The sequence below is a fragment of the Rana temporaria genome, chromosome 10, assembly GCF_905171775.1.
Source record: "Rana temporaria chromosome 10, aRanTem1.1, whole genome shotgun sequence".
In the NCBI taxonomy this organism is placed as follows: Eukaryota; Metazoa; Chordata; class Amphibia; order Anura; family Ranidae; genus Rana; species Rana temporaria.
Genome location: NC_053498.1, coordinates 6,465,499 through 6,483,662, shown reverse-complemented (window position 1 = coordinate 6,483,662; position 18,164 = coordinate 6,465,499). Strand labels below are relative to the sequence as shown.

At 42.6% G+C, this 18,164-nt stretch overlaps 1 protein-coding gene across 1 annotated transcript in view; it reads left to right on the top strand.

Moving 5' to 3' along the window:
• The window catches only part of LOC120916226 (IgGFc-binding protein-like), a 117,905-nt gene that overhangs the window by 78,800 nt on the left and 20,941 nt on the right, over positions 1-18,164 (top strand). Inside the window, exons 24-31 of the mRNA XM_040327087.1 lie at positions 2,067-2,395; positions 4,980-5,550; positions 6,268-6,860; positions 7,510-8,074; positions 8,983-9,563; positions 11,033-11,603; positions 15,045-15,244; positions 16,552-16,693. Of these exons, the coding sequence (XP_040183021.1) occupies positions 2,067-2,395; positions 4,980-5,550; positions 6,268-6,860; positions 7,510-8,074; positions 8,983-9,563; positions 11,033-11,603; positions 15,045-15,244; positions 16,552-16,693 (3,552 nt within the window). The remainder of the gene's footprint in view (positions 1-2,066; positions 2,396-4,979; positions 5,551-6,267; positions 6,861-7,509; positions 8,075-8,982; positions 9,564-11,032; positions 11,604-15,044; positions 15,245-16,551; positions 16,694-18,164) is intronic.

Sequence of the window (18,164 nt, the reverse complement as noted above, 5' to 3'; positions counted from 1 at the left end):
CTTCAAAGTAGTCCCTGCACTACTTTGGTCCGACTTTGATGCAAGTTCAGGTTCATAGACCTCGAGTCTTCCTGAAATCGCGGCAAAATCACGGCTGCAAAATCACGGCTGCAAAATGGCGGCTGTAAAAAGCGGCAAAATCATAGTAGTGTCAAAGGGGCCTTAGTGTCCCTTTAACTTCCTATTCTGTAGACAATACAGAAATTGAGAGAAGAGCCTCTCCATGAGGAAAATCCTCTCTTGTACAACTGTTGCAGAACTAATGTCACCATTTTAGGATTTCCCCTAAAAATGTGCACGGCTCTGGTGCAGGCGCTGCAACTAAGGGAAACTGGAAGTGAAGCCTTCAGGCTTCACAGCCTGTTTTTTCTACTGATCATGCGCAAGACACGCAACGCTTTCTGAATAGCCCCGTTGTCTTCTTGGATACACACAGGTCCCAGGAGGCAGCGGGGGGAATGAGGAGGGGTCGAGGCAGAAGAGGAAATGACGTACCTCGCCGTGGTCGAGGCTGGGATAGAAGTACACCTTTGTACTTCATAGAAGCTAAGAAAAAAAAGTATATCCAAAAACGAGGGGTGGAGGGGTTGTCTTTAGTTTATGACCAAGAAGTAAAGTTGGGTGGAACGCTGCTTTAAGTTAATCATTTTTTTCATCATATTCGTTAGACATGTGCAATTTGTTTCGTTCCAAATTAGTTTTTTTACCAAATTTCGACAAATGTGTTCTTTCGGAAATATCCGAATTAGCAAAAACCTGTTTAACAAATTTTTCCAAATATTCGTAACTTTGAATATTCAAAAATGTGTATATTCGTAAATTCGTACATTTCTAAATTCGAAAATTCATAAATTTGAAAATTCAAAAGTTTGTAAAGTCAGAAATTAGCAAATTTGCTAATTTTCAAATTCTTAAATTCGTAAATTTGAAAATCCGATAACCCGAAAATGTGAAAATCTTAAATAATAACTAACTAATAATAACTTAACTATTTCTATCAAATTATAGATATTAGAATTTCCTTTCAAATGTGTCTGTTAGTGAAAGTAATTTATCCAGGTTATGGATTATCCAAAATTACAAATGCTGCATCTAAACGAATGTAACGTAACAAATGAATAATAATAAATAACAATAATAATAAAAACTTTATTATGACTTATTATTAATTTGTTCCGTTTCATTTGTTTACATGCTGCATTTGTTATTTCGCATAATTCATAACTTCGGATAAATTCGTATTTGTTATGTTCTCTAAGAGCCAAATTTGAAAGAAAATTCCAATACCTATAATATAATAGTTATTATTAATTAGTTACTCTTTTGCATTTTCAGATTTTCTTTCATATTTTCGGATTTTCACATATTTGAATATTCAAATTTACGAATTAGAATTTTTTTTCATTTACGAATTTATGAATTGCGATCATAACGAATGACCCAAAAAATTAAAAAATTAAATTAAATAGAAAGAAAAAACGAACACAAATACATTTTTCGGCAGTGCACATGTCTAATATTCGTTATGTTAGAATGATTAATTTTTAGAATTAGTTCCGTATATTCGTTATTTTCAAATCAGTTCAAAAATGTATTCGTTATTTTAAAATCGGTTTGTAGTAATTTAATGAATATTCTCTTCATAGGTCAATTTTGATATTCAAATTTCGGAAGATTGCTATATTGGTTATTTTCTATTTTATTGTATTCTATTCTATCCTCTTTTTTTTCTTTTGTTTTCTATTAATTTTATTATTTTCTCTTCTATTCTATTCATAGGCCTAAGTAGGAATCGTCATCTTATCTCACTTTTATACCTTATTGTATTAGTTGCAATATATTTCCATTTCCAATATTTAAATTTGTTTTTGAATTTGAATTCAAAATCATTTTTAAATTCAAATTCATTTTCAAATTCGAAAAATGTGTTTTGTTGAAATTTTTGGAAATTCTTTACTATTGTGATACACCCCAATAAATAACAATTTGTCCGAATTTTGATTCGTAACAAAGACCTCTAAATGTTTGGAATTGTATATACATTTCACATTATTTTTAATTTTTAGATCCATGCAAATACAAAACCTGCCGTGCCAAGGAGAGCTGTAAAGTTGAGAATGAGGAAGCAGTTTGTGTGCCGGATTACGATGGTCTGTGCTATGCGTGGGGGGACCCTCATTGCCTCACGTTTGATGGCAAGGCGTACGATGACCAAGGCACCTGCACCTATGTTTTAGCACAGTACGCCGGCAATGATAAAACTCTGGAGCCATTCAAGGTTACCATCAAGAATGAAAACAGAGGAACCCCGGCTGTTTCTTATGTCGGAAGGGTGGACATGGTCATGTATGATATCAGAATTACCATGCAAATTGGAGACTTTAATAAGATACGCGTAAGCTTTTCCAAACCCTTCATCTTTAATTTGTTAAAAGAAAAAAATACTGAAATGTTGTAAAGTACTCTTTAGTCAAAATGGAGAATTTTGCATGGAAATTGTGGTAAATATTTTGGTTTTCTGGGAGCACCTAATCCCGAGTTGGTAGCTTTGCAAGTCTGGTGTTCTCAACCCTTCCTATATAAGCCTATTTATATTTTAGCTAAAAACCAGAGTTGTTCATAACATTTAACCACTTCCGCCCAGAGGATTTGGCTGCCCAATGACCGGGCCATTTTTTGCGATTCAGCACTGCTTCGCTTTAACTGACAATTGCACGGACGTGCGACGTGGCTCCCGAACAAAATTAACGTCCTTTTTTTTCCCCACATATAGAGCTTTCTTTTGGTGGTATTTAATCACCTCTGTGGTTTTTATTTTTTGTGCTATAAACAAAAGAATAGTCACAATTGTGAAAAAAAGCAATATTTTTTTACTTTTTTCTATAATAAATATCCCCCAAAAATATATATAAAAAAACATTTTTTTCCTGACTTTAGGCCGATACGTATTTGTCTACATATTTTTGGTAAAGAAAATGCAATAAGCGTATATTGATTGATTTGCGCAAAAGTTATAGCTTTTACAAAATAGGGGATAGTTTTATGGCATTTTTATTATTATTTTTTATTAGTAATGGCGGCAATCTGTGATTTTTTATCATGACTGCGACATTATGGCGGACACATCGGACACTTTTGACACTATTTTGGGACCATTGTAATTTTTACAGCGATCAGTGCTATAAAAATGCACTGATTACTGTGTAAATGACACTGACAGTGAAGAGGTTAACCAGTAGGGGGCGAGGAAAGGGTTAAGTGTGTCCTAGGGAGTGATTCTAACTGTGGGGGGATGGGCTACAAGTGACATGACATTGATCACTGCTCCCAATTACAGGGAGCAGTAGATCGGTGTCCTGTCACTAGGCAGAACAGGGAGATGCCTTGTTTACACAGGCATCTCCTCATTCTGCAGCTCTGTGACACGATCGCGGGACACCAGCGGACATCGAGTCTGTGGGTCCCACGGTCACAGAGCTCACGGCGCATTACAGGTACGTTGCTTTGCCCACAGGAGCCATTATACTGACATATATGTTCGTGAAGCAGTCGGCAAGTGGTTAAAGAAGAATAATCATGAACATCTTAACATATGCATTGGTCAGTGCAATAATATAAAGTCCTTCTTTCGATAGAGAAAAGTTAAAATCAGCATAAACATCTAATATTGTACAATTCTGTGTAATAAGAGGGCAAAGAATGTAGGGCCAATACAGTGAAGAAACCGCACACTGCCAAACTCTTAATCCAAGTTCATATAGGCACTCCAAGCGTTCCTGGTCTCGTGTGCTCCCGACACCATATGTGACCACCACCGAAGAAAAATGCCTGCTTACCAGATACTTTGGACCTATAGAGAGGTCTATAACGCCTGTGGCTGATTACCCTGCCAGGGCAATTAGACTGTAATCTGTTCGGCAACCGATGGTTCTGTAGACAATCTCTCCCACCTCTCACTTCTAATCGACCGTAGGTGTCCCATTTAAAAAATCAACAAAAGATACTCCACATTGTGTGAAATCCAACAATTTATTTGAGTAAAGCCTCGTACACACGCACGATTTTCTCTGTCAGAAAGAGCAAGAAAACTGCCGGCAGAGCTTTTTGCCAAGAAAATCGTTTGTGTGTATGGTTTTTTGTTGAGAAAACTGCCTGGAATTTCAACAAGAAAAATAGAGAACCTGTTCTCTATTTTCTCGTCGAGAGTCTCAATTTTCTCGTTGCGATTCTCTTCGGACTGTTTTACGTCGAGAAAACCGGTCGTGTGTATGCTTAAGAATCAAGTATGAGACGGGAGCGCTCCTTCTGGTAAAACTAGCGGTCATAATGGAGATAGCACATTCGTCACGCTGTAACAGACTGAAAAACATGAAGACTGAAAAGCGCGAATCGTCTCTCACCAAACTTTTACTAACACGAAGATCAGCAAAAGCAGCCCAAAGGGTGGCGCCATTTGAATGGAACTTCCCCTTTATACTGCCGTCGTACGTGTTGTACGTCACCGCGTTTTAGAACAACGAGATTTGGCTTGACAGTGTGTATGCAAGGAAAGCTAGACAAGAATCCATCAAGCTTGACAAGAATCCGTCAAGCTTGACAAGAATCCGTCAAGCTTGACAAGAATCCGACAAGCTTAACAAGAATCCGTCGAGAAAAACTATGTTTTTTTCCAACGGGATTCTTACCCATGTGTATAGAGCTTTATAATTAAAAACGGAGAGAGATAGTATCTCCCTTGCACAAAGTAAAAAAAATACTGGCCGGTACAAACAAAAACGAATGCCCGTACTTCCAGGATGACGTCAATCTTTGACGAAACTAGTAGGGCGGACGACGTGCTGAAGTCATCACGACTCATGAAGTTCCGGAAGTACAGGCGTTTGTTTTTGTTAAATTGTATGAACAAGAGTGTTGGGGTTTTCCAAGCATGTATTGTTCCTTCTTCGGACATAGTAATTTAATGAATATTCTCTTCATAGGTCAATGGTGAACTGACCAATCTGCCACTCACTCTTGCTGATGGAAGACTGAAACTATACCAGAGTGGAATGACAGCCATAGCGGAAGCTCAGAATAAAGTAACCGTTAGCTATGACTGGAACTGGTTAGCTACAGTGCAAGTTCCTAGTAGTTATTACAATGAAACTTCTGGAATGTGTGGCAACTTCAATCAGGATCCAGATGATGACATGAGAGGTCCTAATGGGGCATCACTGTCTTCAATCACAGACTGGATAAGAGAATGGAAAGAAGATGATCAAGATCCGTTCTGTTTTGATGTTTGTCCTGGGCAATGTCCAAACTGTAATGAGAAGAAAAAGGCTCAGTATAGAGGTGATGATCAGTGTGGCTCCCTTCTCAAAAAGGACGGTCCATTCAGAGACTGCATCAAAAAAGTCAACCCAGAAAAGTTCTTTGATGCCTGTCTCTTTGATGTCTGTATGAACGATGGAGCGAAGACAATTCTATGTCAAGCTTTAGACACTTATGCCAAGATATGCTTAAATCAAGGTGTTAAGGTTTATGATTGGAGGACAGCTACCGATTGCCGTAAGTAGAGCTCAATTTTCTATTGCTGGGGCATTATTATAATTTTTGTAGTGTTACTTTCTCTAGAGAAGGGGTCCTCAAACTACAGCCCACAGGCCGCATACGGCCCACCCAGGTGATTTACCCGGTCCACAGCATGGACTGCTCCTTTTATAAGATCACAGCACTTCCCCTCCCTCTGCTAAATTATTCACACAAGATGCTATGCATGACAGGTCCAGACAAAGGGCGAGACTTTTCGAGTTAGGAAGCGGGTAATTGGTTACTAGGCAGCTGGGCGGTCCCAGCAATCAATCATCTGCCTTTCACTTGAAAAGTCCCACGCTTTGTCTGGACCTGCCGTGCTAGGGGGGTCTTTCATATAGAGGAGTCTGTGATGGAGGGATCTGTAATGTGGAGGAGTCTGTGATGAGGAGTCTGTGATGGGGGATCTGTGATGGAGAGGAGTCTGTGATGGGGGGATCTGTGATGGAGAGGAGTCTGTGATGGAGGAGTCTATAATGGGGGGCTCTGTGATGGAGAGGTATATGTGATAGAGAGGAGTCTGTGATGAGGGGAGGGGGGGAATTTGTTTATATTTTTTTCAAACTATAGTCTTGCCCCCCAACAGTCTGAGGGACCGTGAACTGGCCCCCTGTTTAAAAAGTTTGAGGACCCCTGCTCTAGATTTTCTGAAAAATGTTTATTAGAATAAAGCTTTTTTTTTTTATCTTTCAGCAATGGTATGTAACATTGAAAACAGTCATTATAACGCCTGTGGGAATGCGTGCCCAGCTACTTGCTCTGACAAAAACACCCCAGCCACATGCACAAAATCCTGCGTACAGACTTGTGAGTGCAATAAAGGAATGGTCCTTAGTGGGGATAAGTGTGTACCTGTTTCAAGCTGTGGCTGCACCCACAACGGGCGATATTATGAGCCTAACCAGTCCTGGTATGATGAGAAATGTAGCACCCTTTGCCAGTGCGAGTCGAGTCTCGGAAAGGTGGTTTGCCAACCAAACAAATGCAAAATAACCGAGACCTGCACAGTGGTCAATGGAATACGAGGCTGTCACCCCAAAGCATTTTCAACCTGCACAACCCATGGAGATCCTCATCACGAAACATTTGATAAAAAGAGATTTTCATTTATGGGCGCTTGCATCTACCAGTTAGTGGACGTAACCGATCCATCTTTGACCCACTTCTCCATCACTGTTGAAAATGAAAAGCGTGGTAACGCAGCTGTGTCCTTCACCAAAAGTGTAACCTTGGAACTGGACAACCACACCATGACCATGAGTAGAGACCACCCACAACAGATTATGGTATGGAATACCTAATCATGGTATTGTTTTCATTAATAGATGTAAACACTTTAGTATGGCTAGTGGAGAAAAGCAGAATGCTTTCAGTTTCTCAATACTTTGGGAGTGTCTATCCTTTCTGAAATTTTTGTAAAATGTAGGGTGGAGGCACTGGATGCAAAATCTGTTTTGCATTAACATGCAGTATAAAAATCTGTTATGTAGTTCTCAAACTTTATATGGTATTGAAAAGGCACTTCAGATAAAATCAAGGAAGTGTAGGGGAAAGGGAAACTCCACAAGGGTTGGGTAGCCCTCAAACTTTATATGGTATTAAAGAGGCACTTTCAATGAAATCAAGAAAGTGTAGGGGAAGTAAAACCCTTACAATGGTTGGGTAGCTCTCAAACATTACATGGTATTAAAGAGACCACTTACGATGAAATCAAGGAAGAGTAGGGGAAGTAAAACCTCCACAATGGTTGGGTATCTCTCAAACATTACATGGTATTAAAGAAGCACTTCCGATGAAATCAAGGAAGTGTAGAGGTAGTAGAACCTCAAAATTGGTTGGGTAGCTCTCAAACATTAGATGCTTTTCTCCTTTGTGTTAAACATTCCTATTTAAGGTTTAACAAGCAATAACTTGTTTATATGAACATTTTCTTAGGTTGATGGCATATTGAAGGACTTGCCCTACTTTCATGACCCTACAGGAACCAGAGCCTACTACTCAGGAGCTCTTACTAACTTGCAAACACGTTTTGGCATGGGTTTAAGTTTTGGTAGTTGGAATTATGTACAGGTGACCTTACCAAGCACCTACACAGGTGCCGTTAATGGTCTTTGTGGCAACAACAATGGAAATCCATCTGATGACTTTGTGAAAAGAGACGGGGTAACAGCCAAAAATACAAAGGAATTTGGAGACCACTGGAAAGTTGGAGAGTTTGCTGGGTGTAATGATGAATGTACTGACTGTTCACAGTGCAAAGATGAACAAAGGGAGGTCTACAAGAGCAACCAGTACTGTGGCCTTCTCATAAAGTCTGATGGACCATTTGGGCAATGTCATGCCTCCGTTGACCCAAAATCTTTCTTTGATGACTGTGTGTTTGATGCATGCGAATACAAAGGTCTCCAGTCGGTTATCTGTGACATCATGTCTTCCTATGTTTTTGAGTGTCAAAGGAATGGATCCACAATTAAGGATTGGAGAACACCATCTTTCTGTGGTAAGTCACTTAATAGAAATAAGAACACTGCTGTTTTTCCAATTTTGAGAAGGAAATGAGTGAGAAATGGAACCCGCTTACCACTCAAGCTTCCCAATGGCCACCAGTCACTGTTAAAGTATGAATCAATCTAGTAGATCCTTGAACTTGGTCTTTCTACCTGTGAAAGCATCCAGGTATTGTTTTCTAGTGTGATGTGTGCTATGTCAAGAACAGTTTTCCTGTAGCTTCCTCTGCTCTGGCAGGAGGTCAGAAAAACATTGTGGACTATGCAGTGGAACCTCGGATTGCGAGTAACGCGGTTAACAAGTGTTTCGCAATACGAGCGCTGTATTTAAAAAAATCCTAACTCAGTTTGCGAGTGTTGTCTCTCAAAACTAGCAGGATTCAGTCCAAAGCAGTGTGCAGCATAAGGTATAAGGTTGGGGGGCGCCAGAGCCGAGCAGAGCCGAACGGCACCATTCGGAAATGCACGGAAAGGCCAGAGGACAGCTCAGCTGACCTTGGAAAACTTCGGGAGCGAAGTCTTTCCAAAGTTTGCAGAGGTTTTTCCTCTGGCGTTTTCCGCCCATTTCTGAGGCTCTCCAGCGACTTTTGTGGGACCTGAGGACAAGGTTGATGACCACTGGGGGGGAGAGGTAACAGAGCCACAACTTTTGAAGCACTGCACAGCCCCTAAACAAAATTAACACATACTCCTCTGCCTGCAGGGAAACCAAATTAAATTTACCCACTCTAGCAACAGTGAGGGTGCTACACATGCAAGATTTTTAAGCTACCCTTGAACCAAGTGGAACATCATGCCAATTTTGTCCAAGAACATAAAATGCTATGTATTGCATACACATGTCTATATTTGACTAATTAAACATAATCTTTAACTTACACCCCATCTTTTGTATTCTCAGAAATGACCTGCCCTTCAAACAGTCACTACGAGCTCCTCGGAAATGGTTGCCCTGCCACCTGCTTTGGTCTGACTGCTCCAACATCTTGTGTGCCGTCTTATACTGAAGGATGCTATTGTGACAGCGGCTTCATTCGCAGTGGTGGGGATTGTGTGTCAATGTCAAAATGTGGCTGTGTCTTTGGGAACACCTACTACAAAGCAGGGCAAGAATTCTATTCTGACAGTCTTTGCCAAAGGAAGTGTACATGCGGTGCCAATGGTATAACCACTTGCCAGGACAGCCCCTGTGGAGCCAACACGGAGTGTAAAGTGGTGGACGGAGTCCTAGGATGCCATCCTAAAGAGTTTGGACAGTGTGTAGCTTGGGGAGATCCACACTACATCACTCCAGATAAGCTTTATTATTCATTCCAGGGCACCTGCTCCTACATACTTTTGAGGTTGAAGAAAGATAATGTTGACTTTGAAGTAATCGTGGACAACGAACCATATGGCAATGTGGCAGTCACCAAATCGGTCACAGTAAGAGTTGGAAGTTACGTCATTCGCTTGCAAAGAGGAAGAACGTGGAGCTCATTGGTGAGTATATTGGCTCAATTTCAAATATATGTATTTTAATTAAACCACACCTGCAACTAGGAGATGTCATACACATTGCTCGGCATATTGAAATGACATTACAGGGCATGTATCTTTTCCTGCTAATTAGACTAAACCACAGGTGTCAAACACAAGGCCCGCGGGCCGAATCCGGCCCTCCAGGCCATTTCATGTGGCCCCTCGCACCTCTCTTGCAGCTGCAGGAGAGCTCCAGCCCTCCTCTGGTCCTACTCCAGACCCATACTTTCTGCTTTCAAGCAATGCATCCAGCTTCTTCCCAGCAGCAGCATAAGGAAACGGGGGTGCACTGTGGTGTAAGGGAGAGTGGGGGGACTCAACTTCTGATGGTGGGGTGGCTCTTGACATCTAATGTAAGGGGAGGGGATGCGCTGGACATCTAATCTTACAAATACAACCGGCCCTTTTGAGGGCAATCATAATGCTGATGGGGCCCACAATGAAATTGAGTTTGATACCCCTGGACTAAACCTAACCAAATTTTTGAATCCTGTACATACAGTAAGGTGGTACTTCAGACAATTGCGCAGTCGTGCGACATGGCTCCCAAACAAAATTGGCGTCCTTTTTTTCCCACAAATAGAGCTTTCTTTTGGCGGTATTTGATCACCTCTGCGGTTTTTATTTTTTGTGCTATAAACAAAAATAGAGCGACAATTTTGAAATAAATTAAATATTTTTTACTTTTTGCTATAATAAATATCCCCCAAAAATATATATAAAAAAAATAGTTTTTCCTCAGTTTAGACCGATACGTATTCTTCTACATATTTTTGTTAAAAAAAAATCGCAATAAGCGTTTATTGATTGGTTTGCGCAAAAGTTATAGTGTTTACAAAAATGGGATAGTTTTATGGCATTTTTATTAATTTTTCTTTTTTTACTAGTAAAAAGTAGTAGCAGACACATCAGACACTTTTGATACATTTTTGGGACCATTGTCATTTTCACAGCGAAAAGTGCTATAAAAATGCACTGATTACTGTAAAAATGGCAATGGCAGTGAAGGGGTTAACCACTAGGGGGCGCTAAGGGGTTAAGTGTGACCTGGGGAGTGATTCTTACTGTAGGGGGGCGTGGCTGGACGTGTGACGTCACTGATCGTCGTTCAGTGACGTCAGACGATCAGTGACACTGCCACAGAGAAGAACGGGGAAGGTTTGTTTACACCCACCTCTCCCCGTTCTTCAGCTCCTGTGACCGATTGCGGGACACCGGCGGTGATCGGGTCCGCAAGTCCCGCGGGCACGGTCATGGAGCTTCAGAACGCGCGACCCACGGCTGGGCACTTAAAGGGCAACTTACCTGTACGTGCCTGTGCCAGACCGTGCCATTCTGCCGACGTATATATCGACGTTAGGCGGTCCTGGTTAAAAAGTGTGAATTTATAGAATGTTTTGCTAATTTTGTAACAATATAATTTGTTTTAGATCAACGGCGAGAGATACAATCTTCCGGTCCGCTCCCAAAGAAGGGAGTTTTGGATAAACCAACAAGGCAACAATATCTTTGTTCAGACTAAAGACCAACTGACAGTCATGTTTGATCAACAGTATTTTGTTTCACTCTGGATACCAAGCACCTACTCCAGTTTCACTGAAGGCCTCTGCGGAAATTTCAACAACGATTCTAAGGATGAGTTCCACCTTCCAAATGGCAAACTCGTCAGTGATGTAACAGTGTTCGGCGAGTCCTGGGTAGCAGCCAGAAAAGGAAATGACTGCAAGGGATGTTCTGGCGATCAGTGTCCGAAGTGTGATGAGTCTGGCTCCGCTATGGCCAAATCCCCCACTAAGTGTGGAATGATTGCGGATCCTGAAGGTCCATTCAAAGACTGTCACCGCCTGGTCCAACCGGCTACATATGTCGACAGCTGTGTCTATGACATTTGTAATGGACGTGGTGGCCAGGAGGCCTTGTGTGCCAACCTGCAGGCCTACACAGCTTTGTGTCAAGCGAAAGAAGGAAAAGTTGAAGCTTGGAGGAACCTAACGAACTGCCGTGAGTTTTCTTTTATTAAATTTACCAAGCCTTGAAATTGATTTCTCCTACAAACCATTTCTTTGTTCCAAAATTATTATTATTATACAAGGTTTATATAGCGCCACCAGTTTGCACAGTGCTTTAGAACATGGGGGAAGACAGTACACCTACAGTATGCCGCGTACAGACGATGGGAAATTCCGACAACAAAACCGTGGATTTTTTTCCAACGGATATTGGCTCAAACTTGTCTTTTATACACACGGTAACACAAATGTTGTCGGAAATGCCAAACGTCAAGAACGCGGTGATGTACAAGACGTACGACGAGCCAAGAAAAATGAAGTTCAATAGGCAGTGCGGCTCTTCTGCTTGATTTCGAACATGTGTCGAATTTTGTACACGCGATTGGAATTTCCGACAACAAAACTTGTTGTCGGAAAATTTGAGAACCAGTTCTCAAATTTTTGTTCTCAAAATTCTGACAGCAAATGTCCGATGGAGCCTACACACGGTTGGAATTTCCGACAACGAGCTCCCATCGAACATTTGTTGTCGGAAATTCTAATCGCGTGTACACGGCATTGCAATGCAAATCAATACAGGAGGAATCAGAGGGCCCTGCTCATTAAAGCTTACAATCTAGAAGGGGGGATCAAGTAGAACAAAAGTTATTAACTGTGGGGAATGAGCTGAAGGAGAAAAAGAAAATACAGTTGTTAGGTGTGGGTAAGGTAGGCTTGCTTCTCTGAAGAGAAGGGTTTGCTGGGATCGTCTAAAAGCTAATAGAGTAGGAGATAATCGGACAGATTGGGGAAAGGAGTTCCATAGGATTGGAGAGGCTCTGGAAAAGTCCTGGAGGTGAGCATGGGAGGAGGTTAACGAGGGGGCTAGAGAGCAGGAGGTCTTGAGATGAACGAAGAGAACGAGTCGGTTGGTATTTAGAGACCAGGCTAGTGTAGTTGTGGATGGCTTTGTAAGTAGTTGTTAGTATTTTATATTTGGAAAATCTTGCATTGTGTTGGTTTTAGCTTGCCTATAAATAGTACTGTTTGCGCAGTCCTTTTTTTTTTCACTGCTGTGAACATGTCAAGGCAAAGGGTTTGTAAAGCCTCATACACACGGTCTAACTTTTTGACAACAAATATCTGACGGACCTGTTTGATTGGACAGTACGACCGTGTGTACGCTCCATCGGAACAAACTTTTTTGCTTTTTCATCGGACAAATGTTCGCTGTGAAAACGGACAAACTTTCCGGCAACAAATGTCCAATGGAGCAAAATCCTATTGTGTGTACACAATTCCATCGGACTAAAGTCCAAAGTACAAACACGCATGCTCAGAACCAATGCAAACATCAGACAACAATAGCAGAAGTTGCCCAAAGGGTGGTGGTAAAGAGCAGAAAAAACACGTGATTTGGTGAAAGTTGGCTGAAAAAGTCCTACCATGTGTATGCAGAACAAGTTCACGGCCAACGCTCTTTGAACCAAAATCCACGGAAAAGTCAGATGGAAGTCTGATCGTGTGTATGAGGCTTAAGAATGTTTTTTGTTGGTGGAAGAGTGTATTGTGTACCTTCAATTCACCCACTCTCAGTCTGAACACCTGGGGCTTTTTGATCAACCGTTTGCACAGTGCACCTTGTTCTTAGTTCTAGTTAATACAAAGAGGGCAAGCTGACCCCTAAATTCTTTACACCGTTGACTTTTGTGGATATGACATCTGTTCTTCCTAATATGATACTAGAGTAAACCAGTTAACTGGGGTGGAAGCTAGTGCTCTACAAGACTGTTGGCATGAAAGGGGTGAAGGGGGCTATGTCTAAATCCATCCATGGACATTACTGTAGGGTGACCAGACATCCCCAGTTTCAGGGGACAGTCCCCTGATTGAGGACACTGTCCCCAGACCAAGTCTGTCCCTGGTTTTGTCCTCAGATTGGATTTAATAGGGGACAGGGGCAATTTCAAAGACAGTCAGTGCCAAATTAAAATAAAAACATTGGAATTACACACCCCGGCTCCGCCGTGCCTACTAGCATAGGGGGGTTGTATTTTGCCCATTATCTGTGCCCACTTCTGATGATCATGTGCTGGTCAGAAGCGGAGGGAATATTTCTTTAGTTTTGGGCACATGCCCATTCAGCTCCGCTCGCATGTTCTTCTTCCTTGGCTCAAATCCTGGCCAGCCACCTGCCTATCTCCTTGCCTTCCCAGGTGGAGTGATCTTCCTCCGCTCCCCATCCAGTAGTAGCCGGGGCCCGAAGAGTAAGACTTGAGAGGCTGTGAGGCGGGTGGCGACGGGCAGAGAGTCACTGATTGTTGCCATTACTAGTAAAGAAAAAATATGTCCCCGGATTTCATTTTAAAAATCTGGTCACCTTAAATTATTGTGCCCATAGGCATGCACACAGGGTGTGCAGGGTGTGCCTGGGCACACCCTAATCAGCCCATGTGCATTAGTATTCTCCAGGAGGAGCACCGGGTGGGTGGCTGGGGGTGCCAGTGGCCAGTGTAAATGCCCCCAATATATTAAAGTCTAGGTTCAACTTTAGGAGCACGTTACACCTATATTTAGGGTGTACCATAATATGCTCCCAATCAACTGTCTCCCACCACCAGAGCCCCCGTCTTGTGACAGCAGGTGGCGTACAAGTGTGTTTGAACTTTGGGGTACACACCCTAATGCAATAAGCTGCGCACACCTATGATTGTGCCTAATTGATTAGCAGCTCCCTTAGGCCCCTTTTACACGGGGCGGATCAGTAATGATCCGCTCCGTGAACCTCCGCTTGCTCAGCGGGGATCGCTCCGTTGATTCCCGCTGAGCCAGCGGATGACAGGGCGGTCCCTGCACACTATGCAGGGACCGACCTGTCTTTTCTCTGCTCTCCACTATGGGGGGATCGGATGAACACGGACCGTCTGTCCGTGTTCACCCGATCCGATCCTCCAGACGGATGGAAAAGTAGGTTTTTCCTCCGTCACACTTTGGCGGATCGGAGCGGGTCGGATGTCAGTGGGCATGTCACCGCTGACATCCACGGCTCCATAGAGGAGCCTAAAAAACTGGCAGGCGGACCTGAACGGGCCACCCGTGTGAAAGAGCCCTTTGTCGTGGAAGTGTTGTGAGTTGGATTCCTGGAATGGATCACAAGCATAGACTTTGTATTTTCTCCTTGTTCTTGTGTAAGTTTCTCTCTAACGAGTTATTGGGAGTTCACTCTCAGTTGGTCTACACTGAGCATTCATGGTGCAGGCACTCAACTAGTCACCTAGGCTTTGGCTCGCAAAGCATTAAAGGAATTTATTATATAAGTAGATTTGAGGAAATGATTCTGGTGTTACTCAAAATGTACACATATGCTACAGTAATTCCAACTTTAGCAATATTTGAATAAGCCAGTCATTTTCTTCACTTTTCTTCTGGAATAACTTTGTTTTTTGCCCTCCAGCACTTACCTGTTCACCCAACAGCCACTACAGCTCTTGTACCCAATCCTGTAAATTCACCTGTCATGGAATTCTGGAACGCAGCTCTTGCAGTCAGACATGTTTCGAGGGATGCGAGTGTGATTCTGGCTACGTCTTTGATGGAGAAAATTGTGTTACTCTTGACAAATGTGGCTGCATTCACAATGGAAGATATCTCAAGGTGAGAACAAAAAGTTGTACAATAACCTAAAAGATTGTTAATGCTGATCCAATAACGCCCCTCCCAAAAAAAAAAAATAGTGTGTAGAAAACTCATTTAAATGCAGTAATGGATTAGCAATGGTTACCTTGGTTCTTCATATGATTATGGAAACTAAAATGTTTACTTATAGAACTAGAAAGACCGATGGAGTCCACCTGTCAGTTTTCCAGGCGGACCCGATCGGACCATCCATTGCCCTCTTTGGAGAGGCGGGTGCCAACGGACATGTGTCCATTGACACCCGCTGACACCCGCCGCTCCATAGAGGGCAATGGATGGTCCGATCGGGTCCGATTGAAAAACTGACAGGTGGACTCAATCGGAAGATCCCATCCATCTGGCAGATCAAGTCAGATACCAGTCTGATGTACATTTACAGCCAATCGCCCATAAAGGCTGTGTTTGTGTCTGCTCTGCACAGCTTCCTGTGGGATCCATGTTTGTCCTCCAGTGGACCTGCCTTCCATATCCACTCTGTGTTCCATCCGCAGCAGTCTGCCATAGGGTTCACTACCTTGTGGTGCACTCCTGACTCCAACGGAGTGCATCTGTCATCTGGCCACAGGTGTCCTGACACTTGCCTACTGACTATAGGCCCTGGCTTTTTAGAGGGCTCTATTTTTGGGAGGTGTGTGCCTGGGGGACCCTTGGAGTGATCTTGCTCCATTTGGAGAGCCTCCATCTACAGCTTGTGGTGGATCACGTCTCAATTCAATTCCAGCACATCCTGGGCAGAACCAGGCTTTCCGTACTGGGCCTCCATCTTTGGCATTCACCACTGAAACTCTGCTTCCATGATGACCAGCTCCTGGAACACTCCTTCAATATCACCCAACACTGCATCCTGGTGGTGGTTTGGACTGCCAGTAGGGAGGAAGCAGATCCCCACCACAGACAACCAAATGTGATGGACCTCTTGGCACCCCTCTTGGGTGCTTCGATCAGTATACAGCTTCCTCCAATCTGGAACCAAGAACCAGGTATTATAGCTGAATATTGCACCTAAGCTAATGTCGTCCAGATCTTGGGTGTAATATGTTGTTATAATACCTAGTTCCTGGTTCCAGACTGGAGGAAGCTGTATACTGATGGAAACACCCACGAGGGGTGCCAAGCGATCTGCCACAAGTAACATTCTCAAAGACAATTTAGCAATAGAAGCCTCCATACTTTTCCCATCACAAAGTCACTTTTGCCTAAAGTAGGTCTTTCTCATGCTAAAACTTGATTAAAAAATGTTTTTTTTTTCCTTATTGTCTCCACAGTCCAATGAATCCATACTTATTGACAACTGCACCCAGGAATGTACTTGTGATCCATCCGGACAAGTTATCTGCTTGAATAGGACCTGTGCTGATGATGAGAATTGTCAGCTTCTGGACGGAGTGAGGTCTTGTGTCAGCACAAGTAAGTATAATAATGTCTGCCTTCACCCAAAAGTAGTATGTCAAATTTGAGTGGATGGCTGCCAAGCCTAATCAGATGTTGGATTCTTATATTTCTCTGTGGACTCCAAATGGTGGAAAGCACTGACAGAAGAATGAGGTCAACTGAGGGGATTAGTGAGTACCAACATGGCATCTGTAACGGAACGTCCCACACTCCGCTTGAGTGCTTCCGTCATATACCGCTTCCTATCAGTCTGGATATAGATATCAGATATTCCAGCTGCTCTCAAGCACACAATGAGAGGAGACTTGTTTGTCTGCTGAACATAAAGTGTGTTTAATAGAACCAAGAATACAGCCGTATATACAGTTTAAAGAGGAGGTAACCAGAACATAAATTAACATGAGCTAATTAACTAATCATTTACCCAGACTAGGCGACTCATAGATATGACCTTTCGGGGTAGATGTCACGTCTCCTCGCTCACCTGCTATATAATACACATTATCATAAGTTTAACCGCTTGCCGACCAGCAGCTGCAGGTCGGCTCGGCTGCGCGAGATCACGTAGTATTACGTTATCTCGCAAATCAGCCAATAGGGGCACTCGCTCCCGGTCCCGACGCGTGTGTCCGGCGAGCGAGATTACCACCGGGCACCCGCGATCGCTCGTTATCGCTCGCGATAGCGAGAACCGGGAGCTGTGTGTGTGTAAACACACAGCTCCCGGTCCTGTCAGGGGGAGAAATGCCTGACCATTTATGAACAGCGATCAGTCATTTCCCCAAGCCCCCCCTCTTCAGTTAGAACACACCCAGGGAACATAATTAACCCCTTCCTTGCCCCCTAGTGTTAACCCCTTCCCTGCCAGTGACATTTTTATAGTAATCAATGCATTTTTAAAGCACTGATCGCTATAAAAATGCCAATGGTCCCAAAAATGTGTCAAAAGTGTCCGCTGTGTCCCCCATTAGGTTGCAGTACCGATAAAAATCGCTGATCACCACCATTACTAGTAAAAAAAAATATATCAATTAAAATGTCATAAAACTATGCCCTATTTTGTAGACGCTATAACTTTTGCGCAAACCAATCAATAAACGCTTATTGCGATTTTTTTTACGAAAACTATGTAGAAAAATACGTATCGGCCTAAACTGAGGAAATATTTTTTTTTTATATATATTTTTGGGGATATTTATTACAGCAAAAATTAAAAAATATTCTTTTTTTTTCAAAATTGTCGCTCTATTTTTGTTTATAGCGCAAAAAATAAAAACCGCAGAGGTGATCAAATGCCACCAAAAGAAAGCTCTATTTGTGGGAAAAAAAGGACGCCAATTTTGTTTGGGAGCCATGTCGCACGACCGCGCAATTGTCAGTTAAAGCGACGCAGTGCCGAATCACAAAAGGTGACCCGGTCATTGACCAGCAATATGGTCCGGGGCTGAAGTGGTAAAACACAGGACATCTTCACACAATAGCAGGG